The following is a 23,378-nucleotide window of genomic DNA, read 5'->3' as shown; positions in this document are numbered from 1 at the left end:
ATGTGGTGATTTGAGCTAAAACATACAGCCTGTTTTCTACCCTGTGCAACATATGTTGGAATAGATGGGTTTAAAATGATCTGCTACTACCACATAAACATTATGGGCCTTTATAAATGTTCAAAGATTATTTTAACAGTTTATTGTCGGTTGAATTGTCTTTAATAAAATGACAGCCTTTTAATTTTTGCAGTTAGTAAAATTGTCATTTTGGAATAACTTCTGGCTTAAAGATGGAAGGTTGGTTATATTGTCAGGCTCTATCTATCTATCTTTCTGTTTATCTATTGGATTTTTCATATCAAATCCTTTTTAGAATAAGATAGGATATTAATAAATATGCCCTTCTGTTTTCCATCAAGTGTACTTTGTGTGTGTTTGTGATAACATTTCTAGAGTTAAAAACACACGTAAGGCAACATACTTTTTCATTTTTTCTTTCAGTCCTGAGAAGTTAGATGTTGAAACAGTGATGAGTATTGATCATCTGAGACAAAAAATCCCTCCAGCTCTGTTTTATAAGGAAACATACTTAGGTCCAAATGAAGGTAAAGTAATTTAATTTTACTAAACTGTGTAAGGAACAGTCTTAATTGAATAATTACTGTATATTTTTTCTTATGTCAGTTTTGAAGAATGGAATGTATTGCAGCCTTTATGAAGTTATAGAAAAGCCAAGAATTGGAAGTAACATGGAGAGTTTACTGCAAAAGTTAGAGAAAGAAAAACTCGTGAGTGAAAAATTTTAAGATGTTCCTCATTCTTGCTTAGAAATATGCATATTTACAAGTGATCATATTAGTATCTCAATTCATTTTTGCCTCTAAAGTACCACAAGGTCTCTATCTTTGCTACTACCAATTAGTTAATAATGATTTACTGTGACCTCTGATATTTCTTTTTTGGTCATGAAACGACCTTCTACAGACCAGTCATCCCCGTGAAGTATCTTTATTATGCTTTGCTGATTATGAGTATGATATTCAACAAATACTTATTGAGTATTTTTTTTATATAAGATATATAGTTCAGTAGACAATGAGTGAAAGAGACCGATCTGCATTATATAGTGTTAAATGAAGTTACTCAGATAGAATTACTCAGAAGAGTAGACAATAGCATATTTGAAGGTCTCAAAATATAAGTGGTTTGGTAAGGTTGAAAAAATCAAAGGACTCTGGAGTAAGTGGGGAAAAATATTAGAACATGAGGCTGGAAAAATATGTAGGGGGTGTGTCATGCAGGATTTTTCAGGTAGTGTTTGAATATTCAGGAATTTAGCTTGATCCTAAGAGTAATGAGTTTTTAAGGATTTTAAAGGGGACAGGATGAGGCTTTGCTTGTGATGAGATCTGTGTTTTGAAAGTTTACCTTGATTAACCTATAGAGAAAGTAAAGGGGGGAAGTAAGAGAGGAAAGTGAGAAATAAGGTAATAAACCCAACAGTGGTTTGGATGAGAAAGGTAAGTAATGATAGGAGAGAGACGGATTTAAGGGATTTTTAGGAGGAAAGTATGCAGATTAACAGATGTCGGATATATCTAGTTAGTTTGGGTAGAAGGATAGGACCAGACACCAGATTGTGGTGAGTTGAGGAGTGAACGGAAGATGAATATGTAAAGCCAGCGTATATGGGTATGCATATTTTAGCTATGAACAAGATGAGGTGCCTGCAGAGAAAGGGAGTTCTAAGGTTTTTCTTTTAACGTGAGATAGATTTTTAGTTTGAATGTTGATGGGAAGTTCCAGTAGAGAGACAGAACTTGTTTGCCTAGATGTGCCATTTAACAAAAGTTTTTCAGCAGTTGACTTTTTATTCTTTGTTGAGCCTCAATTTCTAGGTAGTCATATGAGGTTGTGAGACTGATTTTCAGAACCTGCAACTTCCATTTTAAATGACTACATAGAATTTCATTGTATGCATATATCATTATGTGCTGTAATTATTCCCTCGTTTGTAGATGGATTAGTCAGATTATATTTAAAACTTGCAGGCAGAATTTATACACTTATGAATTGGTGGGCCCTGAGCAATAATTTGTTGACCTTATAGACTAGGATTTGACTGTGCGTGTGTATATATATATATATACACACACACACAGATACCCTACACATGAGTATACTTTTATATTTACATTTATATTTACTTTTATTGTTTTCCTGTCTATAATGAATGTATTCCTCTTGATCAAAATCTACTCATTTCCTGAGTTCAGGAATTGAAAGTGTAGATAGTAGGTTTCGATATGGAAGGATATTGAGTTAGCCATATCTGTTTGGTTCTTGAGTTTCCAAGTGCGTACTGAGAGTTTGAATAGTGAAGGGCCTATCGGAAAATTACAATATATGTTCATTTCCTAATAGAATTGGGTAGGAAAGATACTGGGATTGTTTTTTTACCTGAGCAAATATATTAAGTTCATGGAGTACAGGATCTTCCCAGAATCAAAGTAAATTGAGATCACAGATGTAAAATCTGCATCTAAAAATCTAGAGCAGTATTTCTTCTTTAGCCAATTGATGTGATGAAGTTCACTGATTGATTTTCAAATGTTGACTCAGTTTTACATACCTGGAATAAATCCCAATTGGTCGTGTATGTAACTATTTTTAATACATTGTTGAATTTGATTCGCTAATATTTTGCTGAGGAATTTTGTGTCTGTTTATGAGAGATACTGGTTTGAAAATTTCCTTTCTGTTAATGCTTTTTCTCATGTCGATATTAGGAAATAGCTGGCCTCATAGAATGAGTTATGAAGAGTTCCTCCAGCTTGTGTTTTCTGGAAGAGATTGTAGAGAATTGTTAGAATTTCTTCTTCAAATGTTTGGTAGAATTTACCATTAAAACCATCTAAGCTTGGTGTTTTCTGTTATCCTTTTAATGTCCATGGGATCTTTTTCATTTCTGATATTATAGTTTGTGTCTTTTCTTCCCCTTGGTTAGCCTTGCTAGAGCTTTGTCAATTTTACTGATCTTCACAAAGAATGAGCTTTTGGTTTCATTGATTTCTTTATAATTTTCTGTTTTGTTTCTTTGATTTCTGCTTTAATTTTATAATTTTTCTGCTTATTTTGGATTTAGTTTGCTCCTTTTCAGATTTTCTGAGGTGGAAGCTTAGATTGTCAGTTTTAAATTTTCTCTTCTAATATAAGCATTCAGTGCTATAAATTTCCCTATAAGCACTGCTTTTGCTGCATCCCACAAATTTTGATAGGTTATATTTTCATTTTCATTTATTTCAAAATATTTATAACTTTTTCTTAGGATTTCTTCTTTGACCCACATATTTTGTAATTTTTCTAGCCATCTTTTTGTTAATGATTTCTAGTTTAATATCATTGTACTATGAGAGCATACTTTATATGACTTCTCTTCTTTTAAACTTATTATTTTTTATGGCCCAGGATATGGTCTCTCTTGGTGATTGTTCTGTCCGAACTTGAGAAAAATGTTTATTCTGCTATGGGGTGAAGTGTTAAATAAATGTCAGTTAGATCCAGTTGATTAATGGTGCTGTTCAACTCATTTATGTTGTTAACTAATTTTCTGCCTGCTGGATTTGTCAATTACTGGTAGGTGATGTTGAAGTCTTCAGTTACAAGAATGAATTTGTCTTTCTCTTTGCAGATCTATGAGCTTTTGTCTCACATATCTAACACTTGTTAGGCGCATATACCTTCAGGATTATTACGCCTTCTTAGAGAATTGACTCCTTTATCATCATTTTCTGATGTTGATCCACCCTTGCATTCCAGGGATAAGTCCCATTTGGTCATGGTGTATAATCCTTTCAATATGCTTTGGATTAGATTTGCTAGTATTTTATTGAGGACTGTTAACATCTTTTTCCCTGATAATTTTATCCCTGATAATTTCCCTTGCTCTGAAATTAATATAGCTACTCCAGCTCTCACTTGATTAGTATTAACATGTTACATCTTTCTCCATTTGTTTATTTTTACTCTGTGTCTTTATATTTAAAGTGAGTTTCTTGTAGATTACATATAGTTGGGTCTTGTTTTTTTAATCTACTCTGATAATCTCTATTTTTAAATTGGTGTATTTAGACCATTAACATTTAAAGTGACTATCAGTATAGCTGGATTAATATCTACCATATTTGTAAGTTTTCTGTTTGTTTACCCTTGTTACTTCCTTTTTCCTTTGTTTTTGTTTTTGCCTTCTCCCATTTCCTCCCTGCCATCCCTTATAACATTGCTCTCATCCATTTCACTTTTCCATAAGCTATAATCATCCAATATATTGTTGCTATTATTATTCTGAACAAGCTGTTATCTGTTATCTCAGTGAAGAATAAGAAAAATAAAAGATCTTATTTTTACCTCAGTTTATTTCTTCTCAAACATTCTTCCTTTCTTTATGTAGATCCAAGTCTCTGACCTATATCATTTTATTTCTGTATGAAGAACTTCTTTTAACATTTCTCGCCAGCCAAGTCTACTGGTGACAAATTCTCTCAGTTTTTGTTTATGTGAGAAAGTCCTTATTTCTTCTTCACTTTGATTTTTGTTGGTGATAGAATTCTAGGTGTGATGGGTTGTTTTCTTTTAACATTTTAAATATTTCACTCTACTCTCTTCTTGGGTGGTTTCTGAAGAGAAGTCTGATGTAACTCTTATCATTGTTTCTCTATAGGCAAAGTTTATTTTCCCCCTCCTGGCTTCTTTCAAGTTTTTCTCTTTGATTTTTTTGCTGTTTGAATCTGATATGCCTAGGTGTAGATTTTTTTATATTTAACCTGTTCGGTGTTATCTGGACTTGTTGGATATGTGGTTTGGTGCCTGTGGTGTAACCTGGAAAATTCTCAGCTACTATTATTTCAAATATTCCTTCTGTTACTTTTTCTCTTTTCCTTCTGGTATTCCCATTACATGTATGTTATAGCTTCTATAATTGTCCCACAGTTCTTGGATGTTCTGTCCCATCTTTTCTTTTTTCTATTTGCAATTCCGTTTTTTTTTAATCTTCATTTTATTGAGATATATTCACATACCACGCAGTCATACAAAACAAATCGTACATTCGATTGTTCGCAGTACCATTACATAGTTGTACATTCATCACCTAAATTGCAATTCAGTTTTATAAGTTTATATTGATGTATCTTCAAACTCACTGATTATTTCCTTGGCCTTGTCCAGTCTACTGATAAGTCCACCAAAGGAGTTCTTCTCTAATTTTTTACAGTGTTTTGACTCCTTTTGAGTCTTTCTTAGAATTTCCCTCTCTGCTTACATTACCGATCTATTCTTGCATGTTGTCAACTTTTTCCATTAGAACCCTGTCTTACTGTCCTGATTGCCTTGACCAATACCACACAGGTTGGCTTAAACAGTGGGAATTTATTGGCTAGAAGGCTTGCTTCCTCCCAGGGTCAGTCATGTTATGATTGGCTGGCTATCCTTAAGTTTCTTTGCTTTCCTGTTGCATGGTGATGTCCTTTCCTTTTACTTATAGGTTCCACTGCCTCTAGCTTTTGGCTCCTCCCTGTGGCTTTCTCTGTTCTAAGGCCTCCAGTAGTAGGATTAAGATGCATTCTGAATCAGTTTGCCATATTTTAACTAAAAATATCTTCAAGTTGTTTTCTTTACAAAGGATTTACACCTTGAGGAATGAGTTTAAGATCTTTAAGTTCTTTAAAAAACTTTAAGAACTTGTGTTTTTTTCTGGGGTTCATAATTCAATCTACTACAAGCCCTTAATGTATTAATCATAGTTATTTTAAATTCCTGGTTTGATATTTCCAAAATCTTTGCCTAATTAGAATCTGATCTTTCCCTGTCTCTTCAGATTTTTTTTCCCCTACCTTTTGGCATCTGGTTCCAGTTTGCTAATGCTGCTGTTTTGCAAAGTACCAGAAATGGATTGGCTTTTGTAAAAGGGATTTATTAGGTTACAAATTGATAGTTCTAAGTCCATAAAAGTGTCCAAACTAAGGCATCAAAACGAGGATTCCTTCACTGAAGGAAGGCCAGTGGTGTCTGGAACACCTCTGTCAGCTGGGAAGGCACGTGGCTGGCATCTGTTTGTCCTTCGCTTTCCCATTCTGGTTTCAAAACGGCTTTCTCCAAAATGTCTCTGGCCTTCTGTCTCTCTTAGCTTCTCTCTCTCAGGTCTTGTTCATCCTTGCTTGGACTTTTATCTATCTCTCTTAGCTTCTCTCTCTCAGCTCCTATGCATCTTTTCTTGTTCTCCCAGGGAGTTCTCTCTAAGCATCTAGGGATCCTCTCTTAGCTTCTCCAGGGCAAACTTTGGGCTAGCATTTCCAAGTGTCAGCATCTGTGTTGACTCTTGAATTCTTTTAAGTACTCCAGTGAAGTAATCAAGACCCACCCTGAATGGATAGAGTCCACACCTCCGTGGAAATGATCTAAACAAAAGGACTACAGTTGGATGAGTTACATCTTCATGGAAACATTCAATCAAAAGGTTCCACCCAACAAGACTGGATTAAAAGATCATGGCTCTTCTGGGGTCCAAAACAATTTCAAACCAACACACATACCTTGTAATTTCTTGTTGAAAGTCAGACATTATGTATTGGGTAAAAGGAACTGAGGTAAATAGGCCTTTGGTGTGAGGTTTTATGTTTATCTATCTAGGCTAGGTTGTTTTCTGTTTGCTGTGGCTGTAGGTGTTACAGGCTAAAATTTCCTCTGATATCTTTGCTTCTGCTCCCCTGTTGTCTTTGGGTTTCCTAAAGACTTAAATAGGGTCTGAGTCTTGCAGTTCTTTTTATCTGTCTCACTTATTTGTTATTGTACAGGAGACCTATTGATGTGGTGGTAAGATGTGTGTGCCCTTGGATTGACCTTCACAGGTGCTTCTCAGCTTTTTAAAAAATTGTCATAAAAAAAAAATATATATATATATATATAATATACAATATATAAAATATGGGGTGTAAAATTTGCCATTTTAACCCATTTTTAAGGGTGCCATTTACTGGCATTAATTACAGTCACAGTGTTACAGCAGCAGCCATTATCATCATCCATTACCAAAACTTTTTCATCATCCTAAACAGAAACTTTGTACCCATTAAGTAATAACTTCCCATTCCTCTTTCTGGCCCCTGGTAGCCTGTAATCTATTTACTGTCTCTGAATTTGCCTATTCTGGATATTTCATGTAAGTGGAATCCTACAGTATCTGTTCTTTTGTGTCTGGCTTATTGTTTTCAAGGTTTATCCATATCACAGCAGGTATTAGAAGATCATTCTTTTTTACAATTGAATAGTGTTCCATTGTGTGTATGTACCACACTTTATTTAGCCATTCATCTATTAATGGACTCTTGGGTTGTTTCTACCTTTTGGCTGTTAGGAATAATGGTGCTATGAACATTGCTGTACGATTATTTGTTTGGCTCTTTATTCAGTTCTTTGATTTATATACCTAGGGATGGAATTACTGGGTCATATGATATTAGCTATTCTTTCTGCCCCCCTTCACTTTCTCTCTCTCACTCCCTCCCTCCCTCTCTCCCTCTCTTCCTCTCCCTCCCCTTCTTTCTCTCTCTCTCTCCCTCTCCCCCTACCTCCTTCTCACCTTCCCCACCCTTGTTTGTGTGTGTGCTTGTCTCCCTCTTCCCACCTCTCTCGCACCTGTTAGATGAGACAGGAAAGCTAGAGAGGGCTGGAGTTGGGTATTTCCCTTCCCTCATGCTGGTTAGGCTCTACTGATATCTACCCACCTTGGTTTGGCTCTGCTAGAACAGTTTCCCTTGAGGACAGGTCTTTAAGGAGAACGGAATGTGTTGGGCATTTTTCAAGATGATTACTTTGCTCCTCCCTGCCAGAAACATGAGGAATTTTTCTCTTGATCTTCATAGTGGGAACCTGGTGAGGCTCTTATAGTTAAACTCATGAAAGTGTAGGGGTTCCTCTAAGTCTGGTTTTTATCATTCAAGCCAACTAACATTCAAGTCTCCCACAATTAGGCCATTACACTTTATGTATTCCTACCCAATGCTTTTCCCTTTTGCTGTACCCACTTCGCCTTCTCAGGAAGATAAGTGGTAGTATCCTTTGGATCAGAGCACATAGCTAGATACATTCTTATGGTATGTGACGATTAAGAAAAAAATTGGAGGAAATAAAAGCATATATTTCCTATCTTTATATCACATACACTTTCAGGTGTCAGGCTAGGTTTTTCTTGCAGGAGCACTGAGTAATTCGGGGAAGTTTTATGTCCCCACAGAAATTTATAAATAAATAAAATTATATTAATCTTTATTTTGGTTAGTGGTAAGTTAATTCTTGAAACTGACTTTAATATATTTAAAAAGGAGAGACCCTACATTTGAGTATTGTCCCTGTTCTGAACATGGCTGTACACATCTTCTGGTGCACATGTACAAGATTTTATCTAAAGTATGTATCTAGAAGTGGAATTTTAATGTGTTTATCATTATATTAGTCAGGTTTCTCTAGGGAAATGGGAGATATCTGTAAATAAGAGATTTTATAAAAGTGTCTCGCAACTGTGGGGATGCATGAGTCGAAATTCTGTAGGGCAGGATGCATGAGTCCAAATTCCATATGACAGGCTGCGAGCTGGCAACTCTGATGAAGGTCTTTGATGAACTCCCCAAGAGAGGTGGCTGGCTGAAAAAGGTGAAAGTTCTTTCTTCTCCCTTAAAAGTCTTCAACTGATTGGATTAAATCTAACTGATTGGATTCTCTCATTGAGGAAGACACTCCCTTAGTTGATTGTAGATGTAATCAGCCACAGGTGCAATCAATTGACTGGTGATTTAATAAACCAGACTTCTGTTTTATTAACCAACCATGAAATATCCTTGCAGTAACAATTAGGCCATTGGTTGCTTGATCAGACAGCTGGGGACCATCACCTGGCCAAGTTGATACATGAACCTGACCATCACAATCATCTTTTCATAAGTTTATTTTAATGTTTACTGCTTGCTAGGTCTTCTGTTTTTCTTTAAGTACTTATTTGAGAGATTTTAAATATATATATATATATATATATATATATATATATATATATATATATATATATATATATATATGATAGTAATCATTACCTGGTTATGTGTGTTGTGATTTTTTTTTTTTTTTTTTTTTTTTTGTAATTTGTGGTTTGCTTTTTTACTTTATTCCTGATGGCTTTTGAAAAGCAGTTCTTAACTTTATTGTAGTTGAATTTTTATGCCTGAATGGTAAGTACTGTTTGTGTTGTCTTTAAGAAATTTTCCTTACCCCTGGGTTATTAGGATATATTTTCTTCTGAAAGCATTTTTGTTCTGCCTTTCACACTAATGTCTTTTATATATTTATACACACATACATACATACATACATACATATTGCATGGTGTAATATAGGGATCCAACTTCAGTTTTCCCCTAGTACGACTAAAAAGTTGTTCCTGAACTATTTACTAAATAGTCCATCCTTTGTTCACTAAAAGGTCTTGTTATCAGGTAGGGTAACTTCTCCTACTCTTTTCATCCCTTTTAACAATGTTTTGCTGTTTGGGATTTAAATTTTATCATGTAAGTTTTAGAATCAGCTTGTCAGGTTTCTCAAAAAAAAAAAAACCGTAATGGGATTTTTTTTAATTGGAATTGAATTCAATCAGTAGGTCAAATTTTGAGAGAATTGACAGTTTTATGATTTTGTGTTATCCATGAACATGATAATCTCTCTATTTCTTTAGGATAATCCTTTAATAGAGTTTTAGCATTTTCAGGATACAGATCTTGCTTAGTTTTTGTTAAATTTATTCTCATGCACCTTGTATTTTTGTTGCAGTATACAAATGTAATTGATATTTATCTTACATCAGACTAATATATAAAATTTGGATAATTGATTCATTTTTATACATTCTTTGAGGTTTCTTTGTAGATTTCCTTATCCAAAAGTTAACAGTGGTTTTGTTTTTTCCTTTCCAAAAAATTTTTTTCTTCTTTTGTTACTGTGCAATGTAGGATCTTTAGTACAATGCTGAATAAAAGTAGTTCTAGGCGTTCTTGTCTTGATTTTAAAAGGGACATTTCTAACATTTCACCATTGTGGGAAGTCTAAAGATGTTTTTTAGAGATACCCTTTTCAGTTTTAAAACATTTCTTTTTTAAAGGTTGTTTTTTTTAACTATAAGTGGGTTTTGAATTTTATCACTGCCTTTTTGGGGGTATTTATCCTGTTAACTTAATAATGAGAATTATACTCATAGTTTTTCCAGTGTTAAACTACCCCTGCTTCCTGGTTTAGAACTTCTTATTTGTTTTTTAAATACATTTCTGACGTTGGTTTAGAAGAATGTTTTGTTTAGGAATTTTGTATCTGTGGTAATGAATGAGATTGGACTGCAGTTTTTCTCTTATATAGTTCGAGTTTTTCTATCAAGTTTATACAAACTTCCCAGAATGATTTAGCTAGTCTTTCTTCTTTTTCTATTCTCTGTAAGGCATGGAATCAATTCTTTGGATGTTGGGTAGCATTTAACTTCAAAACTGAATGCTTTTTGGTTGTTGTTTATGGTTGATTTTAGAGTATTGATTCAATTTCTTTAGTAACGAACCTTTCAGGCTTTCTTGTTTCAAATTTCATTAGGTTATGGTTGTATTTGTCTTTTAAGAATTTGTCCATTTCTTCTTAAGTCTACAAATTAATTGGGAGAGAATTGTTCATATGTTCCTTTTTAAATATCTTGTTTGGTTACTTTTTCATGATAATATTTTCTAGGTGCCTTCTCTTTTCATTGGTCACTTTCACCACAGGTTTGTCTATTTTATTAGCCTTAAAAAGCAGATTTTGGCTTTGAGCCTCTCCATTGTGTCTTTACTTTCCTTTCTAAGTAATTTTTGCTCTTATTATTTTTTTAACTTCTTCTTTTGGCTCTATTTTGATGTTTATTTCTGACTTCTTAAGTTGGAAAAATGGTCAGTCAATTTTCAGCTCCAAGTTCTTCTTTAGTTGCAGTTTTAATATGTAGTATTTTCATGATCACTCATCTAAGTATTTTTTCATTTCCATTATGATTTCTACTTGGACTCATGATGTAGAAGTATAAGGTTGTATTTCCAAATGTATGGGTATACTGTTGTGTGTTTTTTTGTTTTTGATTTCTAATGTAATTACATGATATAATCAGAACAGGTGGTGATTATTTGAAATTCATTGAAACTTAATTTAAGACTTTCTTTGTGGTTAATTTTTATACCTTCCCCTTCTGTGTTTGAGAAAAATGTTTATTCTTTAATTGTTGATGTTGCGTACACAATTCTGGATTGACAGGTATTATCGCCTAATATTTGACTATACTACAATGTCTTCTGGCTTCTATTTTTGTTGAGAGGTTAGCTCTCAATTTATTATTCCTTGTGGATGATTTCTTTTATCCTTGTTGCTTTTTTGAACTTTTCTTTGTCTTTGGTGTTTTGCATTTGTATTACATATTTCTGGATGAACTTCATATTTATCCTGCTTGGTGTATATTCTCCTTCCTTAGTCGTGGATTTGTATCCTGTGTTCTAGAATATTGTTAGCCATTATCTCTTTGGTTATACCTCTCCCTCATTCTCTCATTCTGTCTTTCTAGGGCCCTTAACAGACATATCAGACCTTCCACTCTGCCAATTAACCTCTATTTTATGTTTTCCAGTTTACTAATTCTATCTTTAGCTGTATCTAATTTGCAATTTAATCCATTCATTGAGTTTCTAATTTCATAGAGAATGTTTTTCACTTCCAAAAGTTATATTTGAGGATGTTTTGTTTTGTTTGAGACCTGCTTTGTCATTTTTTAACTGGGTCTTTTTCATTCTTTCAGAAATATTTAGTGAGTGCCTAGTATGTAACAGGTTCTGTTCCTAGAGGCGGAGGTTATGTTCTGGTATGCTTTGCCGATTTTTTTTATTGAAATAAAATTCACATGATCTAAAATTCACCCATTTAAAGTGTACAGTTCAGTAGGCTCTAGTATATTCAGTGTTGTGCAACCATTGCCACTTTCTATTCCAAAATATTTTCATCACTACAAAAAGAAGCCTCAACCATTATCAGTCACTCTGATCCCTCCTTCCACCTAGTCCCTGGCAACCACTAATCTACTTTCTGTTTTCTCTGGATTTTATTCATTCTAGACATTTCATATAAACGGAATCATGCAATACGTGGTCTTTTGTGTCTGGCTTCTTTTACTTGGCTTACTGTTTCTAAGGTTCATCCATGTTGTAGCATATGTCAGAACTTCATTCCTCTTTGTGGTTAAATAATATTCCATGGTATGGCTGTACATTTTGTTTATGCTTCATCTCGTGATAGACATTTGGGTTGTTTCCACTTTTTAGCTATTGTAAATAATGTTGCTATGAATATTCATGTAATTTTTTTTGTGAACATGTTTTCAGTTTTCCAATTCTCAAATTATTTCTTTAAGCATTTCATAACCTGGTAATATTTATATTTTTCATCTGATAATTGCAATTTGAAGCCTTTGGGTGTTTGAATTGATTGTTTCTGCTGAATCTGATGTAGGGTAGTTTATTGCCATCTAATTTTGGTGACTTATGAATGTGAACTCATTGTATAATTTTTAAAACATTTTTTTTTGTACCATATTACCTGTAATGCTATGTGAAAAGTCAAAATAGTAATTATACAGATTGAATGAATATTGTTTTCTGATGGGGAAGGAAATGATAAGGAATAATAAACAGAGATGACAGGAGCACAGAGTTCCCAGATATCTCTTGTCCTGAAGGGATGAATGTGTTTCTTTGGGTTGAAGTCACAGATATATCTGCCATAGGACTCGTCTGGGTTTTGACTCCCTGTTCAAGTCACTGAGAATGTTGAGATCCCTTAAAGTATAAAGTAAAGGTCTCTAAGCCACTAAACCTATATAATTTTAAAACCTGGAAAGCTGGTATTCAGAGCGGGTTGAGAGGTTAAAAGCATTTAATTGGTTTCTGATAATGACCACAAAACATGAAACTCTTATTGGTATTCCCCAACTTCCTGTTCTGACAATCAAGAATTGGGGAAAATGTTTATGATATATAAAACATTTTGGATAAAAGTATTTGCATCTAAAGCAAAAACTTGGGCAGGTACATTGTACACCTTACTTCTGAGCGCTCAAGCAGTGTTTTTATTAAATATAAATTAGCGCAATCACTTTTTGTATTAAAGGACAAAAAAATTATATTTTTATACAAACATTGTTTATTGCAATCATTTAATAGGAATTTAGGTAGCCCAGGTTTTCTGTCAGGACACAGGTATTTTCTGTTCAACTGCTATGCTCGGTCCCTTGTTTACTTACCCTTCCTTTATTTTTCAAAAACTCCTTTATTTATCAAATAAAAAACATTTCCAAACAAAATAAAGCAAACCAATGGAGAAACCAAATATTATGAAATAATTTCATTCCTTCTAGTACACTCCTACCATACCAAAAGAAACTTAACGAACCATAGTCATAACTGAGCATTCACATATCACCAAGGTTAGCCTGAATATTTTGTCTGTTCCCATTAGATCATTGTTCCCCCTTCACTAGCTGCTATTTCTAGGTCCCCTATATTCTACAACATAAGACAGTTATTTTACATTTTTCACAGTTCATGTTAATGGTAACACAATATATCTCATTTTGTGTCTGGCTTATTTCGCTCAGCATTATGTCTTCAAGATTCATCCATGTTGTCATATGAATCTTGACCTCATTCCTTCTTATTTCTGCAGAGTATTCCATTGTGTGTATATACCACATTTGGTTTATTCACTCATCTGATGAAGGACATTTAGATTGTTTCCATCTCTTGGCAATTGTGAACATCAGTGCACAAATATCTGTTCATGTCACTGCTTTCAGATCCTCTGGGTATATACTGAGAAGTGAAATTGCTGGATCGTAGGGTAACTCAGTATCTAGTTTTCTGAGGAAACTGCCAAACTGTCTTCCAGAGTGGCTGAACCATTATACATTCCCATCAGCAATGAATAAGAGTTCTAATTTCTCCACATCCTCTCCAGCATTTGTAGTTTCCTGTTTGTTTAATGGCAGCCATTCTTATTGGTGTGAGATGGTATCTCATTGTGGTCTTGATTTGCATCTCCCTAAAAGCGAAGATGAACATTTTTTCATGTGTTTTTTTTTAGCCATTCTATTTCCTCTTTAGAGAAATGTCTTTTCATATCTGTTGCCCATTTTATAATTGGACTGTTTGTACTATTGTCATTGAGTTGTAAGATTTCTTTATATATATATGAGATCAGTCTCCTATCATATACATGGTTTCCAAATATTTTCTCCTATTGAATTGGCTGCCTCTTTACCTTTTTGACAAATGCCTTTGAGGTACAGAAGCTTTTAATTATGAGGCGTTCCCATTTATCTTTTTTTTTCTTTTGTTGCTTGTGCTTTAGGTGTAAGATCTGAGAAGCTACTTCTTAATACTAGGTCTTGAAGATGCTTCCCTACATTAACTTCTAGAAGTTTTATGATACTGTCTCTTATATTGAGATCTTTGATCTATGTTGAGTTAATTTTTGTATAGGGTGTAAGATAGGGGTCCTTTTTCATTCTTTTGGATATCCAGTTCTCCCAGCCCTATTTGTTGAAGAGGCTATGTCGAAATTCAGTTGGGTTTGGGGACTTTATCAAAAATCGGTTGACCATAGATAGGGAGGTGTATTTCCAAATTCTCAATTCGATTGCATTCACCAATATGTCTATCTTTGTGCCAATGCCATGCTGTTTTACTGCTGTGGCTTTATGGTAGGCTTCGAAGTCAGACAGTGTAAATCCTCCCACTTCATTTTTCCTTCTTTAGAATGTTTTTAGCAGTTCGAGGCATTTTTCCCTTACAAATAAATTTGATGACTACCTTTTCCAAGTCTGCAAAGTAGACTGTTGGAATTTTGGTGGGAACTGCATTGAATCTGTAGATCAGTTTGGGTAGGATTGACATCTTAACAATGTTTAGCCTTCCTATTCATGAACACGGAATATCTCTCCATCTCTTTAGGTCTTCTTTTATTTCTTTTAGTAGAGTTATGTAGTTTTCTGTGTAGAGGTCTTTTACATCCTTGGTTAAGATTATTCCTAGGTACTTAATATTTTAAGTTGCTGTTGAGAATGGGATCTTTTTTTTGAGTGTCTCTTTGGTTATGTCATTTCTACTGTATAGGAACATTACTGACTTATGTGCATTAATCTTATATCCCACCGCTTTGCTGAATTTATTAGCTCAAGTAGCTGTGTCATTGATTTCTCAGGGTTCTCCAAGTATAAGATCATATCAGCTGCAAATAATGAGAGTTTTGCTTCTTCCTTTCCAATTTGGTTGCCTTTTATTTCTTTGTCTTGCCAAATTGCTCTGGCTAGACCTTCTAACACAATGTTGAATAATAGTGGTGACAGCAGAGATCCTTGTCTCATTCCTGATCTTAGACGGAAGGCTCTCTTTTAGTCTCTCACCATTGTGTACAATACTAGCTGTGGGTTTTTCATATATGCCCTTTATTCCTAGCTTCTGAAATGTTTTTATCAAAAAAGGATGCTGGATTTTCTCAAATGCTTTTTCAGTATCTATTGAGATCATTTGATTTTTTCTGATTTGTTAATGTGTTGTATTACATTGATTAATTTTCTTATGTTGACCACCCTTGCATGGCTGGGATAAACCCCACTTGGTCAGAGTATATGATTTTTTTTAATGTGTCTTTGAATTTGATTTGCACGTATTTTGTTGAGAATTTTTGCATCTATATTCATTAGGGAGATTGGTCTATAGTTTTCCTTTCTTGTAGCAACTTTATCTGGTTTTGGTATTAGAGTAATGTTAGCCTCATAAAATAAGTTACGTAGTGTTCCATTTTCTTCAGTTTTTTTTTTGAAAGAGTTTAAGTAGGGAATGGTGTCAGTTCTTTTTGGAAACTTTGGTAGAATTCCCCTGTACAGCCACCTGGCCCTGGGGTTTTATTTGTAGGAAGCTTTTTGATAACTGATTGGATCTCTTTACTATGATTAGTTTGTTGAGGTCTTCTATTTATTCTCTGTATTCAGTCTAGGTTGTTCATGTGTTTCCAGGAAATTATCCATTTCCTCTAAATTATCTAGTTTGTTGGCATAGAGTTGTACGTAGTATCCTCTTTTGATTTCTTTGATTTCTTCAGGATCTTAGTAATATACCCCCTCTCATTTATTATTTTATTTATTTGGATCTTCTCTCTCCTTGACTTCGTCTGCCTAGTTAAGGGTATGTCAATCTCGTGGATCTTCTTAAAGAACCAACTGTGTTTATTCTCTTTATTTTTTTCCCATATCATTTATTTCTGCTTTAATCCTTTTTATTTCTTTTCTTCTACTTGCTTTAGGATTAGTTTGCTGATCATTTTCTAGCTTCTTCAGTTGTTCCATTAGTTCTTTGATTTTAGCTTTTTCTTCCTTTTTAATGTATGCATTTAGAGCTATAAATTTCCTCCTTGATACCACCTATGCTGTATCCCATGAGTTTTGATATGTTGTGTTCTATTTTCATTCTTCTCTAGATATTTAGTAATTTCTCTTGCAATTTCTTCTTTGACCCACTGATTGTTTAGGAGTGTGTTGTTTAACCTCCAGATATTTATGAGTGTTCTGGATGTTTGATAGTTATTAACTTCTAGTTGCATTCCATTTTGGTCAGAGAATGTGTTTTCAATTTCAATCTTTTTAAATTTATTGAGGCTTGTTTTATGCCTCAGCGTAAGATGTATCCTGGAGAAAGTTCCATGAGCACTAGAGAAGAATGTATGTGTAATGTTCTACATATATCTGTTAAGTCTAATTCATTTACCACATTGTTTAGGTTCTCAGTTTCCTTATGGGTCTTCTGTCTGGATGAACTATCTATAGGAGAGTGTCGAACTGAAGTCTCCCGCAGTTATTGTGGAAACCTATTGCTTCCTCTTTTTTTTAATGTAATTTTATTGAGATATATTCACATAACATACAATCATTCAAAATGTACAGTCAGTTCACAGTGTTATCATATAGTTGTGCATTCATTGCCACAATCAATCTTTGAACATTTTCATTACTCCAAAAAATAAAAATAAAATTAAAATTAAAATAAAAAGACTATTCAAAACATCCCATTCCTCCCTCCCCCATTGTTCATTTACCTTTTTTTAGTAGTTTTGGTTGAGATATATTCACACACCCTATAGTCATCCACAGTGGACAATCAGTTATTCACAGCACCAACATACGTTTGTGTGTTCATCACCAGAATCAATTTTTGAACCTTTTCCTTACTCCAAAATAAAAATAAAAGCAGAAAAGAACTCTTAGATCTTTCCATCCCCTCCATCATACCCTATTCTTTATCTAATTTTTGCCCCATTTTTCCACTCATCTGTCCATACACTGGATAAAGGGACTGTGAGCCACAAGGCTTTCACAAAATCACACAGTCCCACTGTGCACGCTACAAAGTTATATAATCGTCTTCAAGAATCATGGTCACTGGGTTGCATTTCAACAGTTTCAGGTGTTTCCCTCTAGCCATTCCAACACTAAAAACCTAAAAGGTGATAATACCCTCCAGAGTAACCTTTCGACCATTTGAAATCTCTCAGCCACTGGAACCTTATTTTGCTTCATCTCTTTTCCCCCTTTTGGTCAAGAAGATCCTCTGAATCCCACAGTGCTGGGTCCAGGCGTATTCCCAGGAGTCATTTCCTGCATTGCCAGGGGGATTTATACCCCTGGGTGTCATTTCCCATGTGGGGGGGTGGTAGTGAGTTTACCTGACAAGTGAGCTTAGAGGGAGGGGGGCCACATCTGAGCAACAAAGAGGCTCTCTGGGGGAGACTCCTAGGCACAATATAAGTAGGCTTAGCCTCTCCCTTGTAGCAACTAGCCTCACAAGGGAGAGCCCCCACATCGAGGGCTTGGACCACTAAATTAGCAGTCCTGAATGTTTGTGGTAAAATGAGCAATAACACAGGTGGGGAAGTCCAACATTTCCACATATCTCCCTAGTTCCTCAGGGGGCCCCTCAATTACAATTTTAGTCTCTGCCCTTATCACTCTGGGATGTATCGGGATTTCACTCCAGCCTGTACAAGCTCAGGAAGTCCCACTTCCATTTCACAGCACCATGCACCTATGGTGTTCTAACAAGCTGATTGTACAGGTCAAATTACCTAGTTTGCTACAGAATATATAGATCCTACACCAAATAAACATCTCCCTTGGTCTTGCACAAAAGTCGTAGTTTTTAAACCCAGTTAGTATCATCCTTTACCCTTGGGCCTGATTTGCCTTAGTCTTAACCATGTCCGCTTCATTCATATCTGTAATTCAGGTCTGAACTCTTTTTCAGCTCTTTCAGCAGTAGCCTTATGGGGTAATACTGACATTCATAGCTGCCAAGTTCTAGCTCCAAGTCTCTGGTGTCACACGGATACCCAAAGTTCCAGAGGTTGACCAGGTTATACACAAGGAGCTCAGCATCTCAGGATTTAGAGATAACCTGTTAAACTCAGGAATAGATGTGACTGCTGTAAGAGCTTACAATCTAGGGACCATTACAGTAAGCATTCCCCTGATAAGCTGTGCCCTAAGATTAAGTTCTCAGAGTTTGTTATCATTAGTCCATATTAGAGAGGCATTATGTTTGTCCTCTCATTTATTTCGTGCTTCACTCAAAATGCTGCCCTCAAGATCCACTCACCTAGTTGCGTGTCTTACAGCTTCATTCTTCTTTAGCCACTCAGTATTCTGTTGTATGCTTACCACAGTTCACCATTCTGTTCATCAGTCAATATACCATTAGACAACCTCTGTCCATTGCAAATCATGATTACTGCCTCCATAAATGCCAGTGTGCAAATGTCTATTCGTGTTCCTGCTCTTAGATCTTCCAATCATATAGCCCATAGTGGGTTTGCAGGACCTTGTGACACCCAAATACCTAGCTTCTTGTTGAACTATCACACTGTCCTCCTCATAGGCTACATACACCATTCTACTTCCCCACCAACAGTGAATATATACATCTCTCTCTCCAAGTTGTCTCCAGCACTTATGTCCCTCTGTTGATTTTTTCCTGCATTTTTATAGGATATATTCAAATACCATACAGTCATCCACAGTGTACAATCGTTTGACGTATCATCAATAGTCGTGCATTCGTCACCACAGTTAGCACTTACATATATTCATTATTCAAAAAGGAATTGAAACAAAAGAATAAAAAGGGTTTAAGAAAAGTAAAAATAAGATAAAATACAGCCTTAAAGAAAGAGGAAGAGGTGAAAAAAGTAAAAAGATAAAAAGAAAGAAAAAAATGGCAACTAAAAAGTCACAAAAGAAAAGGTAAAATTAAAATAAAATGCAATTAAAAAGTCAGGCAAGAACACTAATGCCAATGTCCCCTTCTTACATGCATTTAGCTTTGGTGTATTGCCTTTGTTACAATTGAAGAAAGCATATTTCAGTGTGGCTGTTAACTATAGACTCTAGTTTGCATTGATTGTATTTTTCCCCCACTACCACCCCCTTTCTGATACCTTGCAAAGTTGACATTCATTTTTTCTCCCTCATGCAAAAACATATTTGTACATTTTATCACAGTCATTGACCGCTCTAGGTTTCAGTCCCAGTCTTTTATCTTCTGTCTTTTCTTCTGGTGTCCTACATGCCCCTAACGTTTGTCTTTCAACCGTACTCACGGTCATCACCTTTATTCAGTGTGCTTACGTTATTGTGCTACCGTCTCCCAAGATTGTGCTCCAAACCTCTCTCTCCTATCTTTTCCCATCTGTCTGTAGTGTTCCTGTAGAGCGGGTATCTTGTTCACAAGCTCTCTCATTGTCTGTTTGAGAATATTTTAAACTTTCTCTCATATTTGAAGGACAGTTTTGCCAGATATGAAATTCTTGTTTGGTGGTTTTTCTCTTTCAGTATCTTAAATGTGTCATACTACTGCCTTCTCACCATGGTTTCTACTGAGAAACCTGCACATAGTTTTATCGATCTTCCCTTGTACGTGGTGGATCGCTTTTCTCTTGCTGCTTTCAGGATTCTCTCTTTGTCTTTGACTTTTTTTTTTTTAATTTTAATTTTTATTGAGATTCTTTACATACCATATAATTATCCAAAGATCCAAAGTATACAATCAGTTGCCCCCGGTATCCTCATACAGCTGTGCATCCATCACCACAATTAATTTTTCTTCGATTTTTGGAACCTTTTCATTACTCTAGACAAGAAACAAGGACAAAGAAGTGGAAAGAAAAAAAAAAAAGTAAAGGAAACTCAAATCCTCCCATACCCCTAGCCACACCCCTCCATTGTTGACTCATAATATTGGTATAGTACATTTGTTACTGTTTATGGAAGAATGATGAAATATTACTGACAGTAGTATATAGTTTGCAATAGATACATATTTTTTCCCTGTATGTCCCTCTATTATTAATTTCTAGTTGTATTGTCATACATTTGTTCTGGTTCATGGAAGAGATTTCTAATATTTGTACAGTTAATCAACCCATTTTTTTTTAAGATGGTTTTGTTCACATGCCATACATTCCATCCTAAGTAAACAATTGATGGTTCCTTGTATAGTCACATATTTATTCACCACCCTCACCACTATCGATAAAAGGCTTCAACGTTTCTTACACCAAGCAGGAGGAAGAGTCACAGAAGGTAGAGAGGTAAAAGAAAAAGAAAAAAGAAAGAGGGAAAAAAAAAAAGAAAACAACAACAAAAAACCCAAGCATGACAGCTAGGAAGCAGCAAAAAGAAAGATAAGCTTAAATCAAAGTGGAATAAAGAGTCAGACAACACCACCAATATCAAGTGTTTCATACCCCTCCCCTATCCCCCCCTCTTATCTGCGTTTACCTTGGTATATCGCCTTTGTTACATTAAAGGGAGCATAACACAGTGATTCTATTAATTATAGTCTCTAGTTTACGTTGATTGCATCCCTCCCCTAGTGCCTCCCCATTTTTAACACCTTGCAAGGTTGACATTTGCTTGTTCTCCCTCATGAAGGAACATATTTGTACATTTTATCACAATTGTTGCATACTCTAGGTTTCACCGAGTTACACAGACTCAGTCTTTATCTTTCCTCCTTTCTTTTGGTGTCCCACATACTCCCAACCTTCCTCTCTCAACCATATTCATACTTATCTTTGTTCAGTGTACTTACATTGTTGTGCTACCATCTCCCAAAATTGTGTTCCAAACCTCTCACTCCTGTCTTCTATCACTCTGTAGTGCTCCCTTTAGTGTTTCCTGTAGGGTGGGTGTCTTGTTCACAAAGTCTCTCATTATCTGTTTGTTGGAAAATATTTTGAGCTCTCCGTCATATTTGAAGGACAGTTTTGCTGGATATAGGATTCTTGGTTGGTGGGTTTTCTCTTTCAGTATCTTAAATACATCACACCACTTCCTTTTTGCCTACATGGTTTCTGCTGAGAGATCCTCACATAGTCTTATTAAGCTTCCTTTGTATGTGATGGATCGCTTTTCTCTTGCTGTTTCCAGGATTCTCTCTTTGTCTTTGATGTTTGATAATCGGATTATTAAGTGTATTGGTGTAGGCCTATTCATAGCTATTCCTTTCGGAGTATGCTGCACTTCTTGGATCTGTAATTTTATGTCTTTCATAAGAGATGGGAAATTTTAATTGATTATTTCCTCTATTGGTGCTTCTGCCCCTTTTCCTTTCTCTTCTCCTTCTGGGACACCAATGATATGTACATTCTTATATTTCATTTCATCCTTAAGTTCCTGGAGATGTTGCTCATATTTTTCCATTCTTTTCTCCATCTGCTTCTTTGCGTGTAGGCTTTCAGGTGTTTTGTTCTCCAGTTACTGAGTGTTTTCTTCTGCCTCTTGAGATCTGCTGTTGTATGTTTCCATTGTGTCTTTCATTTCGTGTTGTGCCTTTCATTTCTGTAGATTCTGCCAGTTATTTTTTTGAACTTTTGATTTCTGCCTTATGTATGCCCAGTGTTTTCTTTATAGCATTTATCTCTTTTGCTGTATTTTCTCTAAACTTGTTGAATTGATTTAGCATTAGTTGTTTCAATTTCTGTATGTCAGCTGAAGTGTAGGTTTGTTTCTTTGACTGGGCCATAACTTTGTTTTTCTTAGTGTAGGTTGTAGTTTTCTGTTGTCTAGGCATCTGACCTCCCAGGCCGCCCCAATCAGATTTTCCCAGACGAAGATAAGCTCAGTTCACAGAAGGAGAAAATATTCAGTATCCGGTTTCCCTGATGGTGAATCTTAGAAGATTGACACACCTTGTGCTTTTCTGCCTAGCAGGTGGCTCCTGTCAGCCTGTCATGGGCTGGTGTAAGGGGTGTCGCCCGCGGCTCTCCTCCCCCAAGCTCAGGTCTGGCTCTGAACAGAAGGCAGGTAGTAGAGTTGGGCCCCTCCTCTTTCCTCTTAGGAAGCTAGGCCCCCTAGGGAGGGGTCATTTGCATATAAATAGATTCTTTGTTTTTCTGGCTTTGCCACTTCCGCCCTTATCTGGGTCAGAGTGCTGCGAGCTGAAAATGGCTGAGGCTTTCTCCACTGAGCCGCCCAGGTTGACAGAGAGAGAAAGGGACAGAAAGCTCCCAGATTCACCTGTTAGCCAGAGATAGCACCCGATCCTCTGGGCTCCTTGTACTGAGACAGATATGTCCCCTGGCTCTCCCAAGGTCAGTTGTCACCAAAAGCCTCTGTCTGCTTGTTGGGATTCACTGGCTGTATTGAGCAGTTAATACTAAAACCCCAGTTGGAGCTGGGCTGAGAGAATACTGCTCTCTAGCACTGCGAGGCTCCCGTAAGGGAGGGGCTCTCGGCTCTAGGCGCGGGTCCACAGTTTTTACTTACAGATTTTATGATGTAATCTTGGGCATTCCTCCCAATCCAGGTTGGTGTATGATGACTGGACAGTCACATTTGTCTCCCTGCAGTTATTCCAGGTTATTTACTAATTTTTCTTTCATTTATGAATTGTTCCAGGGGGGAGTAACTAGCTTCCACTCCTCTCTATGCCACCATCTTTTATGTATTCTGTCTTTGATATTTGATAATCTGCTTAAGTATCTTGGCGGAAGTCTATTTGGATCTGTTCTGTTTGGAGTTCGCTGTGCTTCTTGGATCTGTAATTTTATGTCTTTCATAAGGGGTGTGAAATTTTCAGTGACTATTTCCTCCATTATTGCCTCTGCCCCTTTTTCCCTTCTGGGACACCCATGACACATACATTCATGGGCTTCATGTTGTCACTCAGTTCCCTTAGACGTTGCTCATATCTCTCCATTCTTTTCCCCTTCTTCTCTTTTGTGTTTAGGGTTTCAGA

At 35.7% G+C, this 23,378-nt stretch overlaps 1 protein-coding gene across 7 annotated transcripts in view; it reads left to right on the top strand.

Annotated features, from left to right (window-relative positions):
• The window catches only part of TASOR (transcription activation suppressor), a 62,905-nt gene that overhangs the window by 17,075 nt on the left and 22,452 nt on the right, over window positions 1-23,378 (top strand). For all 7 annotated transcript variants that reach the window (XM_037798586.1, XM_037798571.1, XM_037798578.1 and 4 more), the window contains exons 10-11: window positions 445-548; window positions 628-731. In XM_037798586.1, the coding sequence (XP_037654514.1) occupies window positions 445-548; window positions 628-731 (208 nt within the window). The remainder of the gene's footprint in view (window positions 1-444; window positions 549-627; window positions 732-23,378) is intronic.

The sequence above is a fragment of the Choloepus didactylus genome, chromosome 1 (genome assembly GCF_015220235.1).
Source record: "Choloepus didactylus isolate mChoDid1 chromosome 1, mChoDid1.pri, whole genome shotgun sequence".
Taxonomy (NCBI): domain Eukaryota; kingdom Metazoa; phylum Chordata; class Mammalia; order Pilosa; family Megalonychidae; genus Choloepus; species Choloepus didactylus.
Note: the sequence above shows the minus strand (reverse complement) of the source record. Positions and strands in the feature narration are given on the sequence as shown.